This window comes from Canis lupus, chromosome 27 (assembly GCF_011100685.1).
Source record: "Canis lupus familiaris isolate Mischka breed German Shepherd chromosome 27, alternate assembly UU_Cfam_GSD_1.0, whole genome shotgun sequence".
Classification (NCBI taxonomy): Eukaryota; Metazoa; Chordata; class Mammalia; order Carnivora; family Canidae; genus Canis; species Canis lupus.
In genome coordinates, this window is record NC_049248.1 from 35958804 (window position 1) to 35972347 (window position 13544).

Below are 13544 nucleotides of genomic sequence, written 5' to 3' on the forward strand. Positions count from 1 at the left end.
AAAGGCTAATTTAAGGAATAAAATTCTTCATATAATAAAAGAAATCCAGGCACTTTAATATATATGTACTTTATACCTATAAAAAGTGAATAAATAAGTTTGTAAAAACTCTCATATAAACACTGTGATTTTTAAAATTTCACCTTCAATTTATGAAAAAAAAAAAAGGCATTACAGTTCTTCACTAGTGCAAAGACTGAATTATCCAATGAGCTCCTTTTGGAACAGGCTTGTAGTAAACAATGAATTACGTACTTCTAAGTTACTATTTGATAACTGTGGTTTATTTTCTTGGTTATTAGTTTTTGTGAGAATGAAAAAGTTATCTATGCACAGAGCTTTACTGAACATGCAGGCTTTTTCACTTACAATATAATTTAATACAAATACCATGACACAGTATATTGGAACATAGTACTAGACACCTTCCAATACAATATATAAACATTGTGTGACACTGTGTGTATATATATATCACAATGTTATATAACAATTATATCTCAAAATAGGGAAAAACTTGTCTAAATGCCATAGAAATATGTAGAGAAGGTTGATAAACCTTGTAAGATGTTTTAAAATATTAAAAACATCTAAAACTGACCCCAAAGGAATAACTGTACTTAAAGTTATAGAATATTAGAATTACATTTTATGCTAAATTTAAAAAGGATCATGTTTATTAAATAGAACAGGGGTCAGCAAACATTTCCTGAAAGAGCTAGATAAAAAATATTTCAGGCTTTAAGGGCCAGTCTCTATTGCAATAATTGTATACCAAAAGCAGCCATAGTAATACATTAAAAAAATGAGGATGACTATGTTCCAATGAAACTTATTTACAAAAATAGGCAGGAGGTCAGATTTAGTCCATGTGCCATAGTCTGCTAACCACTTAAATAGAACGTATGAAACAATTTTAGGTATTTCAATACCTAGCACAAAGCAGTAGGTAGAAGCAAATGTTTAAGGCTTTGTGAATTAATAAATTGATGAATGATTAGAAAAATAAAACTTCTGTGCTTAGAAACAAATGCCATTATAATTCAATCCTCTAAGTGGTCTGGAGCCTGCTTTCCTAACTGGGACAAAACCTGAGGAAAGCAATCCATAGCCTTATTGGGAACTAGGCTTGCAAACTAAAGCCAAAAAAAAACGAAAGACAACGTAACAGATCTAGTACAGAGAAAGTGGATTTCCAATGTAAGATAGCTAACAGAAAAGGGTACCTTTTTATATTTGAGTTCCTACGTTATTTCGAATCTCTCCAACTAGACTATAAAGTCCATAGGAGTAAGAAATAGTTTTTTTTTTTAAATAGCTGTAGCAAGCACAGTGTCTACGATATAGATGGTCAATATTTTATTAAGTAAATATGTGAATGTTTTCTATGGCAAAATATGTTTTTGTTAGTTCCAACAAAGTGATGCTGCAATTTAAGATCTTCCTATAAAGTTAAATTTTCCTTTTGTTTTGTATCAGTCACAGTAACTATCCAGATGCATTTCAGCCTGAACTAGAACTTGACTTATTCATTAAATGGCATGAGTTTGAAACTTGGGTTTCTCACAATGTAAAGTTTTGACTTGGGAAAAGCAAACTGAGTGCAGGCAACAGTGTTGGTTATAAAGCCAGAGTTATAATTATTTTTTTAAAAAGAACTGCATAACTTTACAAATTATAAATAGGCTCACATCAGTTTTTCATCTGGAAGAAGTGTACTTGGTTGTTCAGGATTTAAAATATCAAAAGTGATCAAAATGCTAATTTCAACATATTTATATATTAATTACTCTTCAAAGCCTGGATATTTGAAATATACTCAATAAACCAGTCATGAACAATACTTATGAATTTTGTCTATGGCTCCAAAAAAATAAATTAAAAGATTCCCAAAACACAGTAACTCCACACAGTGAAGAAATATTTAGATAAATTACTATATAAATATCTTTCCATGATGTATGTAATAAACTGTAAACAATTCACTTTAAATTTCTCTATCTTTTAATATTTTCACATTTCCAAACAAAATACTAAGTTTAACAATGATAAAAAAAAAGTTTTAAAGACTGTTATTTGCTTTTGGATCAGTTACTAGACATTGACAGACAAAAGCCACATACAGTTATACACTTAAACAAGACACAGCTTAATTTGCCATTGTAACAAGCACAATGTTAACATTATATACAAATGTATATCGGAAAATATTTACAATTAGGAGACAAGCCAAAGATGTACCGTAGGAAAATATTTCCATTAGAATAGTGCTATGGTTCAAAATTACTTATAAAAAATAAATACATATAAAACTATTATATATATTACAGTACTTGAAATTGAATGGATTTTTTTCCAAACTATCAAATTTAATAACACAAGCCAAGATGGCCAGTATTCTGCTTAAAATAAAAAATCAGAAGATATAGCATGTACCATAATTCATAAACAAGCAGTTAAAGAAATGGGGGCATGATAAAACAAAACAAAACAAAACAGACAAAAATAAGATTATTATCGTACCGATTTCCATGGTCCCCGATGCCATGTTGCATCATCAGGGCAAGCATGCACATGACATTGTACCACACTAGGTGGCTTGTTTAAGATTTCACAGTTTTGCTCTTGTGACATTTGGCCATTGGGAAATTGACATATAACGAATCTTGATTTTATTCCTCCTCCACATGTTTGTGTACACTAAAAATAAGAAAATTCAAAACTATGTGGTTTTAAAGACATTATATTGCTTTATTCAATGTTTAATACATAAGTATTAATGCTAGAGTTTTCTTCCTAGGTAAAAAAAGTTTTAGTTCTATAATAAAAAAAAATGACAAAATTTTGAGAATTAGTACCATAAGATGTTTCAATATCAAGGACCTATAAAATAGACAAGTCAAATAAAACTGATTTACTTAATAAATATTAACTACATAACTTATGATATCCCATCAATAGATTACTGGGTAACCATGAGAGCTAGTAAAATAGATCTAAACTTATAAACAGGGAAAGATGTTTGGTATATGTTACATGAAAATAGTAGGTGGCAGCTTGTGTAATATGAATCTATTTGTGGAATCCACACAAGACCAAAGTCTGGAAGGAAATGTATCAAATATTAAAAGTTCTCATCTCCTCATAATTTTCCCTATCATTTGAATTTTTACAAAGAGCATGCCTAAACTCAGGAGTAAAAATGTTATTTTCATTTTGGAAATTGTAAAAGAACATTTTTAAAATGTAGTTGATATTTATTGGCAGCTGGTCAGAAGTGGATCTTTAAACAATGATTTCAAAATGCTCTATGAGAAACAAAGGGTTGCAGAAGGGGAGGTGGATGGGGGTATGGGGTAACTGGGGGACAGCACTAAGGAGGGCACTTGATAGGATGAGCCCCGGTGTTATACTATATGTTGGCAAATTTTTAATTTATTTTTTTAATTAATAATTCAAAAGAAATGCTCTATGAGAAAAAATATATATAAGTCATTAAATATATTTGACTAATTGGGTGATTTTGTTCATCCAAAGCCAATATAAGTCTTTCTTACTCTTTCTCCTGCATAATATAGGTGGGATTTGTATTCATCAAAACTATTTTAAAAACTATCTTCATATCCCCAGTGTCTAGAAGAATGCCAGGACATGAAGTGCTCAATAATTGATAACTATCTGCTTAGAAAATTCGCCATGTGAATGGCTCAGTAATAGGATAAAAGCATGGCCTATGTATAACATCTAATTTTCTATCTTTATAGCAACAAAACTTCCTAAGAATATACTAATTTTAGAAAGGCATTAGTGATTCACAGACATATTGGCTAGCATAATAGATTCTGCTAAAAAATGTGGAACATTTCCTATCACGAAGGAGTGATTTATACCATGACAGTCTATTAGAAGATCAAGATTTTCCTAAAAATAAAACCTTTCTGTGTAGTATGGTGAAGGAAGATTTATCCCGCAGTAACAGCGTGAGGTACTTAACTTTCAATCTTCAGAGAGTCACCATCTCCAAAATTTTAGAAAACATTCAGACTTACTTCTCCCCAGCTGCCGTAGCTCCACTGTGGACAAGGGCCTGAATGGCAGTGCTGGGCCTCTGGGGGCCTGGAGGCTGCATCACAGGAAGTGGCACTCTGTCCGTCTTCATCCTGGCAGACCACAACTCTGCGCTGAACACCTCGAGCACAGCTGCTGGAGCACTGGCGAGGATAAAACACAAACTGTGGATGCCACATCGTGAAATTACATGGGGATAAATCAGCATTTGGACTCAGGTTCAAACTCTCCCTTCTAAACTCCCCCTCTCGTTGGGAAAATTTGAGTGGAGAAATCTGCCAAGAACATGAGTGTCTGTTAGAATTTGTTGATGGAAGGAGAAAAGGTAAAGTCTGCAATAGCGAATCCAGGCCCATCCTACGTGTTAAGTAGAAAGGAATTAAAAAAAGAAAGTCACTAAGCTTTGATATTGTTTTTCTTTGTCTCAACTTTTATGTAAAATATGAACTACAATTGTACCTTTTCTAGGTTCGTGGTTTTACACCCGCTTACTGCACACTGCTATTGCAGTAATTTCTAGGTTTGATTTTTTTTCATAAACATTTACAGTCTTAACCTCTTAAAAGATTCTTTTGTTTTTATCATAATGGACTCTAATCAGATTGTTTTTAAGTGCATTCCTCTGTAATCATAATATCACATTAGTGTATAGTTCATTAAGGACTCTGGGGATTTGCAATCTGCATCAAAAATCGTTTAATCCTTTTAAGATTCAAACTATTGATCTTCAGATAAATTTAGCATTAAAAGTATCTGATGTCATTGTATACATATCTGTTAAAAGGCTATAATATAACAAAATTATAGAATTAATATAACTCAATAAAGACAACTTACTGATCCCCATGGTCCTGTTCTCCATTGGTTTCCTCTGATTGACGGGTAGACCCCCTGATTTTGATTATCCTCTGGTTTGTGAGTTAATGGAAAATTCCTGCCTGGAAAATGGCTTGGCTGCTCAGAGGAACTTGGAAAGTGACTGTACATGGGTGGGCAGGCTGCCAGGTTACATTCTTGTTCTATCAAAGGGCGAACTGCAGGGTCACAGTAATTCTCATTAATTGGCTGATGGTAGTTGATGCATAAAACTTGTCGAGTTGTTTTTCCATGGCCACAGGAAGCTGAACACTGATCACAAATTTACCCACATTTATAATGTAATAAATCACATTATTATACTGTCAATTATATTTGAACTTTTCATTTTATTTTTTCTTGTAAAAATACTTACAGGTGACCAATTCCCAGTTTGCCACTCCCCACAAGGGTTAAAACAAACAGATATTTCAGCAGGTCGGGGTAAATGGGCACAATAAGATTCATCTGCTATTCCATCATAAGCATCACGACAGCTTACATAACGGGCTTGATTACCTTGTCCACAAGACACAGAACACTTAAAAAAAAAAAAAAAAAAAAAAAAAAGATTGTACCAAGGTGTTATAACAGTACATCTCTCAGGTAGCTTTCGCTCCAATTTCTAAAACATGAAGTTTCTTTAAAAAATTATAAATAATATCACTTGGCATCACTTCTGAGTAAAATGAAGACAGGGCAATGAATACCCTACTCCTTGGTTCAGATCATAAATTTACAAATGAGATATTCGCAGTAAGAATAAGATACTACTCAATTTCTTAGAATACAGATTATTATTTGCTAAAAAGATAAAGAAAACATTTTATAAAACAATCTTATTTTAAATATCTGTGAACATCTAATAGTCGATATAATCCCACAGTTAAAATATTCAGAGAATCTTTGAAGTTTACAAATATAGATTCTGTAAAAGATTAAAGCAAAGCATATATTCTAAGTAAAGTTTTCAGTTTAGAAAAACATGATGATGTTGATGGCTTAAATAAAGGATGATAAAAAGTCTAATTTCATGTCTGCTCTGCATAACCATCTATGAGACAAATATTATCAACCCCATTTGGTAGAGAAAAAAGACCTAGAAAACTTTAATTTTTACTCAGAGACATAGAGCCTCTTGGTAAGAATAGTATTTAGCCATTAAATTATCTATCTCTGAACCCTACATCACCTTCTACACCATCAAGGTACCTGAAAATGAATGCATAACATTAATTTGGCTAATCTGAAGCAACCATTTTGCTGATGTGTAAAAGCCTCCATAATACAAACACTATAGTTCTTTTTTTTTTTTTTTTTTTAAGATTTTATTTATTTGAGAGACAGAGCACTAGCAGGGAGGGTGGGCAGAGGGAGAGGAAGAGGGCTAAGCAGATTCCCTGATTACATGGGAGCTCAACAGAGGGTTTGATTCCAGGACTCCAAGATCATGACTTGAGCTGAAGTCAGACAGCCTAACCATCTCAGCCACCCAGGAACCCCCAAACACTGTACTTCTTAAAGGAATTCACTTACTGGGGTCCAAGAACCATGTCGCCACTGGGCTATCTTTCCTATGGGAACAGCTGGCAATGAAGTGGCCCCAATTTTAGGGATAATTGGGCAAGGTATGACTATACAGTCCTGTTTAAAAGAAAAATGCATCTCAAAACATCAATGAATTAATCACTCTGATTTATATTAAATTCTATACTTCATTTCTTCCACATGTCTAATTCAGGAACAGCTGCATAATGACAAATTGATGATGTAAAAGTTTTTAATCTTTCAGAAGTACAAAGTACTATTCAAGGGCTACAAGTGAATAGTACAGATCTGAATCCCAAGGTTTGGATCATTCTATCTGATGACTGAAAAGAAAAATAGCAATAGTCCTTCAAAAATACCGCTTAGCTGAAACATCCTGAGTGAACATAGACCATCACTCTCAAAAAGCGTAACACACTTTAGAACTTCATCATATTCACAATAGATACTATCCTTCTGCCATGCAAAGAATTAAAATACCTAAATGAGTGATTCAATGGCAGATAGAGTAAAAAAAAAAATAAAGCTATAAAGCTGGCAACACCTTAAAAAATAAATTCTCCAACACGCATGTGCACAAACATGTTTTCAAGGGCTATTAGGAAAAATATGTATGAAACAAGTTTAACACATTAATTTTCCTGTGACAAATCTTGTTTTACAATCTATGAAGAAGTATCCTTTACCTGCCTGTCACTTGGGCGACTGGCTCCATGGCACACTCTGTCATCTAACACTGCACTGAGCAGCTCATTGACACATTTAACAGCACGCATCTGATACCCACGTCCACATGTGGCCGTGCACTGGAAGGATACAAACACATATCCAACAATATTATTCAAAAATTGTATAAGCTTAATTTTCTTATTTTTTTATTTTTTTTAAGATTTTATTTATTTATTCATGAGAGACACAGAGAGAGGGGCAGAGACACAGGCAGAGGGAGAAGCAGGCTCCATGCAGGGAGCCTGACGTGGGACTCAATCCCGGGACTCCAGGATCACACCCTGGGCCGAAGGCAGACGCCCAACCGCTGAGCCACCCAGGGATCCCTAATTTTTTTAATACAGTTAATATACTTTCAGATCTTTTTATTAGTCCTTTACATCAGATTCCGTACAAAATTGGCAAATGTAATGAATATACATTTATTCCAATTTAGACAGCTAATAAAATATTGAAGTTAAAATGGAAGACTGTTATTCTATCTTTTTTTTTTTTTTGAAGAGAGATTATACATTTTTCTATTGGAGTTCAAGTTGCCAACATATAGCATAACACCCAGTGCTCATGCCATCAAGTGCCCCCCTCAGAGCCCATCACCGAGTCACTCCAACCCCCCACCCACCTCCCCTTCCACCACCCCTTGTTCATTTCCCAGAGTTAGGTGTCTCTCATGTTTTGTCACCTTCACTGATATTTTCACTCCTTTTTCCTTTATTTCCTTTCACTATTTTTTACATTCCCCAAATGAATGAGACCATATAATGTTTGTCCTTTTCCGATTGACTTACTTCACTCAGCATAATACCCTCCAGTTCCATCCACGTCAAAGCAAATGGTGGGTATTTGTCGTTTCTAATGGCTGAGTAATAGTCCATTGTATTGTATCTCTAAAAAGTTACATCAAAATGTCAATAGTCTTGACATTTTGGGGGTAGAGTTAATACAATTTAGGGGAACTAGATACTCTTCAAAATCTACCTGAGGTATGTCTTCTAATATGCTAAATAAATTTCAAAGAGATGAAGAAGGAAGAGCATAAAGTTAAATGGAAGGTGAAACAAGGTTTCCCATCCAGAGTGGCAGCCACCAGGAGTTAATAGGCCACCCACCATCCAGCCTGACCACTGCTCATCCTACAAATTCCTAGCTCCCTGTTTGACAAAACTTCTAAACAATGCCTACTCTCAAGGCGGTAAAGCTAATTTAGACACAGAACACAAAAATATTTATAATTTAAACAAAGCTGAAGAATAAATTTGCAGCATTTTGGTTAACAAGTGAATTCAAAAGCAAAGCTGAACTGTTTACCACAGCAAAATTAGCAGTACTGATACAACTGTGTAGATAAGAGTTTACATTTCAAGGATTTAAAAAAAAAAAAACCCACATTTAGCTGCCTCCAGCAAGAGAATGAATACACCACAATTTTGGTGCTATTCTATAAAGATGAATTAAATCAGGAAAGCCATTCTTATACTCACAGAACCCCACGGTCCTACTTGCCAGGAAGCACATGTATGAAGCTCACATGGTCTCAAAGATTCAGGTTTGGTACCCGGGTTACAGAGACCATCATTCAAATGATCTTCATTCAGCTGGCACCACACTTGCCTTTGTTTTGTTCCTTTTCCACATGTAACAAGACACTGAAAGAATACAAATGATTATTCTCAATATTAGTCAACATAAATGCCTTAAAAAAATGACACCATGACAAGTTACACATTAAAATGCATGTGAAAGACCATTCCTGGCACATTTTTCCCTTCATTCCTCCAGAGATATTCACCAGGTAAAATCAGCCACACCAAACTCACCACCCAAATCTCAGTATAGCATTCATCTGTCCTAGAAAGAAAGGTAAAAAACTAACTTTAAGTATATATCTCAGGCTACTGTGAACACTGGGACTTCCTTATGAATACGGTTAGTGATTAAACACCAATCAATGTTATTGTTAGCTGGACAGTATGGTTTAAGAACAAACCATTAACTTGTAATTGCTTTGATGCAGTTATTTATAAAGTAAGATTAATTCTTTTTTACAACTTTGAAGCCTTAAATTGCAAAGCTTTCCTACAAGATATTATAACAGTTCTTAGCCTCATCTGTTCAATGTTACCTCACTCCACTCACTAGTAGCCCAACTGGGACAGGAAAATTCATTGCAATTCTCCGTTGTCACTCGGGGAAGCTCTTGGCATTCTCTGCTGGCAACATGGTGGCCAAAGTTATTTACACAGTACGATTCTCGAGACCTTTCCCCTCCTCCACAACTCCTGGAACACTGATTTAAATGACAAATAAATGACAAAAACAAAAACAAAAAAAAAGTGGTGACAAATGAAAAAAGATTTTACCAAAAATATACTTTAGAGTAACAAATATTAAAAAAAATATATAGGCAACTTTTCTTAAGCACTACTGGTTATTTGTACCTGGGACCATTCTGAATAATGCCATCTTGTTAAGACACAGTCACCATGGCAGGGTTCTCGTGTGGGAGGTTTAAGTTGGTCACCACAGTAGTGGTCATCTACTGGAACAGTCTGTCCTTTATGAATGGAGTACTTCATGCAGTGGACATCCAGTGATCTATATCCTTGACCACAATGGGATGAACATTCACTTTTGCTAATGATGTGCCACCTAGAAAAAAAGGATGTTATTATACTTAGGGATGCCAATTAATGCAATTTTAAAAAATGGATTCAGAGAAATTCATGCATAGGATTCAATTTTGAAAATTCTGTTAGAATTGATTGACAAGCTGCCTGGATATACTGGATATATCATCAGATGAAAAATTCTGAGGTAAGCCTAAACTTTCATTTTTATAGATGAGAAAATGAGGCCCAGAGGTAGAAATCATTCTCCCCCCCCCCAAATAAAATCTATGTTGTTCCCCAAATATATAAAAATGACAGTGGTCTGGCTAAAGCTAAAGAAAGGGAACCAGCACTGTATCTAGTGATGTCAGTCTGGCATTTGGTGGTGGCTTTGTAGGTTCAAGGAACCCCAAGCTTTCCCAAAAGCCTTCGAAAACAACTGGTTTAGATCACGATTACCCAATTACTTAGTGGTAGATTTAAGACTGAATATACCTGACTCACAAACAGGTAGTATGTCTCTATGCAATCACACTAAAGTATTTCATGATTGGGAAATATCTTACTAGACCAGTAAGACAAAGCCTTTAAACATTGGCAAACTAGGTTTTTATAAGGCATATTATATTTTCTGATTCTTGTAAACTATTTTTTAGACATGTTTTCAGAGAAAACATTTTTTCTGCAAGTAATCTGCTTGTTTTAGCCAAATTAACACAATTATAGCCTAGCGATCTATCAGACAAGATGAGTGCAACAGTAAAACAGAGCATAGAATTCACAAAGTTTGTTTCAATTCCCAATAGCATCTCAGGGATTTCATTGTGCTTCATTCCATGGCAGTAAGTGGATGAGACTCATTCAAGCAACTCTTCTATGCTTTCAAACAACAACATAAATATATAAAAATGAGCATCCTTGCTGAATGAGAGATTCGGGCCAACCCTCAATGTTAATGGTCACTTACTAGATGGGGTTGTTCTTAACTTTGCTCTAAGACCAATTCCAGTCACCATCACCCTCACCAAAAGACAGGTAAAATTTAGAAGTGGGTACTTCCCTGTCCCATAATCTAGGATCATGTTTCTTAATGTTTAATAGACAAAATATTGATAAGATCAAGAAACCACTCTACTGATTCTTTAATCCTCAAACTTTAAAAGTTTATTCATAGGTTCAAAGGGAACTATACAATCATTTTCCAAAATTTATTGTTTCAGATCTTTAAACTACGGATTTTAATATTAGAGTTTACCTATAGCTTACAAATTTGTTTCCAATCCTTACACAAAATTGAGACCTATATACTGGTATTCATCAAACACTACGAATAAACATTCAAATCAGTTGCCAAGTTTCACAATAAACTAGTGAACCTGACATTTTATACTAGCAGGGACACAGGATAGACATTAAGTACACGTCCATCCGAGCAGGCACTGTGCTAGATGCTTTACATCTTATCTCACTTATTGATTTTACCCTGGTTACATAACACATTATTGCTTTACCTTAGTTCACAGTCTGTATTACACCTTTCAGTCACAAACAATGGAAGTGGCAAATGGTCACATCTTTGATCGGACACTACCATGTGATCACTCTTCCGAATGCAGGTAATTTTTCTTCTGTGAAGACCTTGGTCAAAGTCAAATGACAATTAAATGGAAAGTTCTCTTAAGTAGACGTTCTAGAATTATTTAATTCTGCTAATAGCCTAAACAATTCAGTGAAGTAAAAAAAAAAAAAGAAAGAAAATTCCAACACAAGATACAGTATAGACTAGCATATTAATTTAGTCAAAAATGACTTTCTGGAGTAAGCAAGCTGAATCCTGACTGAGAAGTTTGCTTAGCAAAGCGACACACGGAGGGTGGGCCAGATAGAGAGTAGAAAGAAATTCATGAGAGCTGGCTAGAGTGGTCAGAGTTGACACTGATGCTCTGTAGTCCACTACTGCTTCCCATTATTTGCTTGCCTTTTCCCCAGAGAAGAACTGCATACCTTCACTTGCTACATGTTACTCCAACTTCCTAAGAGAGGTATATACTTCCATGTTCATTGACTTTGGGCTTATGCCAACCAACTGCAAAAGAATATGACCCTTTTCCACTTCTAAGCAGAAGCTCTAAAAGCCACTATATACTTCTGTCCAGCTCACTTTCCCTTTCCCCTCTGTCTCTAAAGTAGCCTTTCCCAGATAAGGTTGATCTTTCAGATTGGAATTGTGAATGGAAAAGACACAATAAAAAGATCATTGGCTATCAGTTTGACAGGGTATGGAGGGAGGGATTTTTAGCGCAGGGAAAGTATTCTGCATGATGCTGTAATATGTATACGTGCAATTAAACATTTGTTAAAATCCATTGGATGCATAACACAGTGAACTGTAAACTATGGGTTGTAGTTAATAACACATCAATTGTAACAAATGTGTCTCACTAATTCAAGATGTTATAGCGGAATGGGAGGGAGGAGGTGAAAGACAATGTGTGAATTTTCTGTACCTTCTGCCTCAATTTCTCTATCAACCAAAACTGCTCTAAAAATAATCTTTTTGGGGGATGCCTGGGTGGCTCAGCGGTTGAGTGTCTGTCTTTGGTTCAGGGCATGACCCTGGGGTCCTGGAATCCAGTCCCATATCAGGCTCCCTGCATGGAGCCTGCTTCTCCCTCTGCCTGTGTCCTTCTTTCTCTGTCTCTCATAAATAAGATAGATGATAGATAGATAGATAGATAGATAGATAGATAGATAGATAATAAAATCTTAAAAAAATATTTTTTTAATGACATGGATACGGATACCAAACTGAGAACAGCCATTGCCAATTGGCAACTAAAACATAGTAGGACCAAGAAATAAACCTTTGTTTTACAAATCCATTGAGATTTGCTGGTTGGTTGTACACAGCATCACCACAGTGAAAGCAAAGCTAAGAAGTGATTATAATGGGCCAGAATAGACAGATCTTTACACTTTCTGCAATGAGGAGACAGGGAAAAGTTTAGGCAGAGACATGATCGAGTTTGTATTTCATCAAAGTTCAACTGCATACTTTCAGTTAGCTAAACATGAACATGCATGTTTATCTTTGCTCCTTCCTAAATACCATCTGAAAAGACCATAAGGAATTTTGAAAAGGAATAAACCTAACAGAACAAAAAGAATAAAAAAAGGAAGCACAGTAGGCAAGGAAAGGACATTCTGAATATGAAAAGGGGATGGAAATAACTAACAGAGCCCAGGAAACTGAAACTTAAGCCTGTAGAGGGACCAAGTGAATAAGAAACAAATCATTCATGCTAAAGAATCCAAGAAAATCCCAGGAATTGAAAACACCAGGTTCTGTTGAAGAAGTGAATGTGTGAAGGGTAGGCCCCCCAAAAATGGAGAAGTGATTGAAAAGTACTGATGAAGAATAGCTGGACTCCTACCCTTCTAGTCGAGAGCAACATTGTCCAATAAAAATAGAATGTGAGCCATGTATGTAATTTCACATTTTCTAGTTGTCACGTTAATAAAAAAAAAGACATGGGTGAAATTGATATTTGGTATGTCTAACCTCAAGTACCTAAAATATCATTTTAGCTATGTTTTACTTTTTTTTTTTTTTCCCACACTGAGTTCTCAAAATTCATTGTGCATTTCACGCTTATACCACATTTCCATCGGTTAGCTACATTTGGCCAGTGGCTACCATACTGGACAGCAAAGCTCCAGAAAAAGTGAACCTGG

The 13544-nt window shown here is 35.0% G+C and overlaps 1 protein-coding gene across 4 annotated transcripts in view; it reads right to left on the minus strand.

Moving 5' to 3' along the window:
* ADAMTS20 (ADAM metallopeptidase with thrombospondin type 1 motif 20) overlaps nt 1–13544 on the minus strand; it is a 162947-nt gene that overhangs the window by 63565 nt on the left and 85838 nt on the right. For 2 of the 4 annotated variants that reach the window (XM_038577378.1, XM_038577377.1), the window contains exons 19-28: nt 11321–11447; nt 9639–9849; nt 9323–9487; nt 8682–8846; nt 7158–7277; nt 6460–6567; nt 5300–5464; nt 4906–5196; nt 4050–4211; nt 2524–2700 (exon numbers count right to left, since the gene is read on the minus strand). In XM_038577378.1, the coding sequence (XP_038433306.1) occupies nt 2524–2700; nt 4050–4211; nt 4906–5196; nt 5300–5464; nt 6460–6567; nt 7158–7277; nt 8682–8846; nt 9323–9487; nt 9639–9849; nt 11321–11447 (1691 nt within the window). The remainder of the gene's footprint in view (nt 1–2523; nt 2701–4049; nt 4212–4905; nt 5197–5299; nt 5465–6459; nt 6568–7157; nt 7278–8681; nt 8847–9322; nt 9488–9638; nt 9850–11320; nt 11448–13544) is intronic. The other 2 variants (XM_038577379.1, XM_038577380.1) reach the window with 2 other exon arrangements.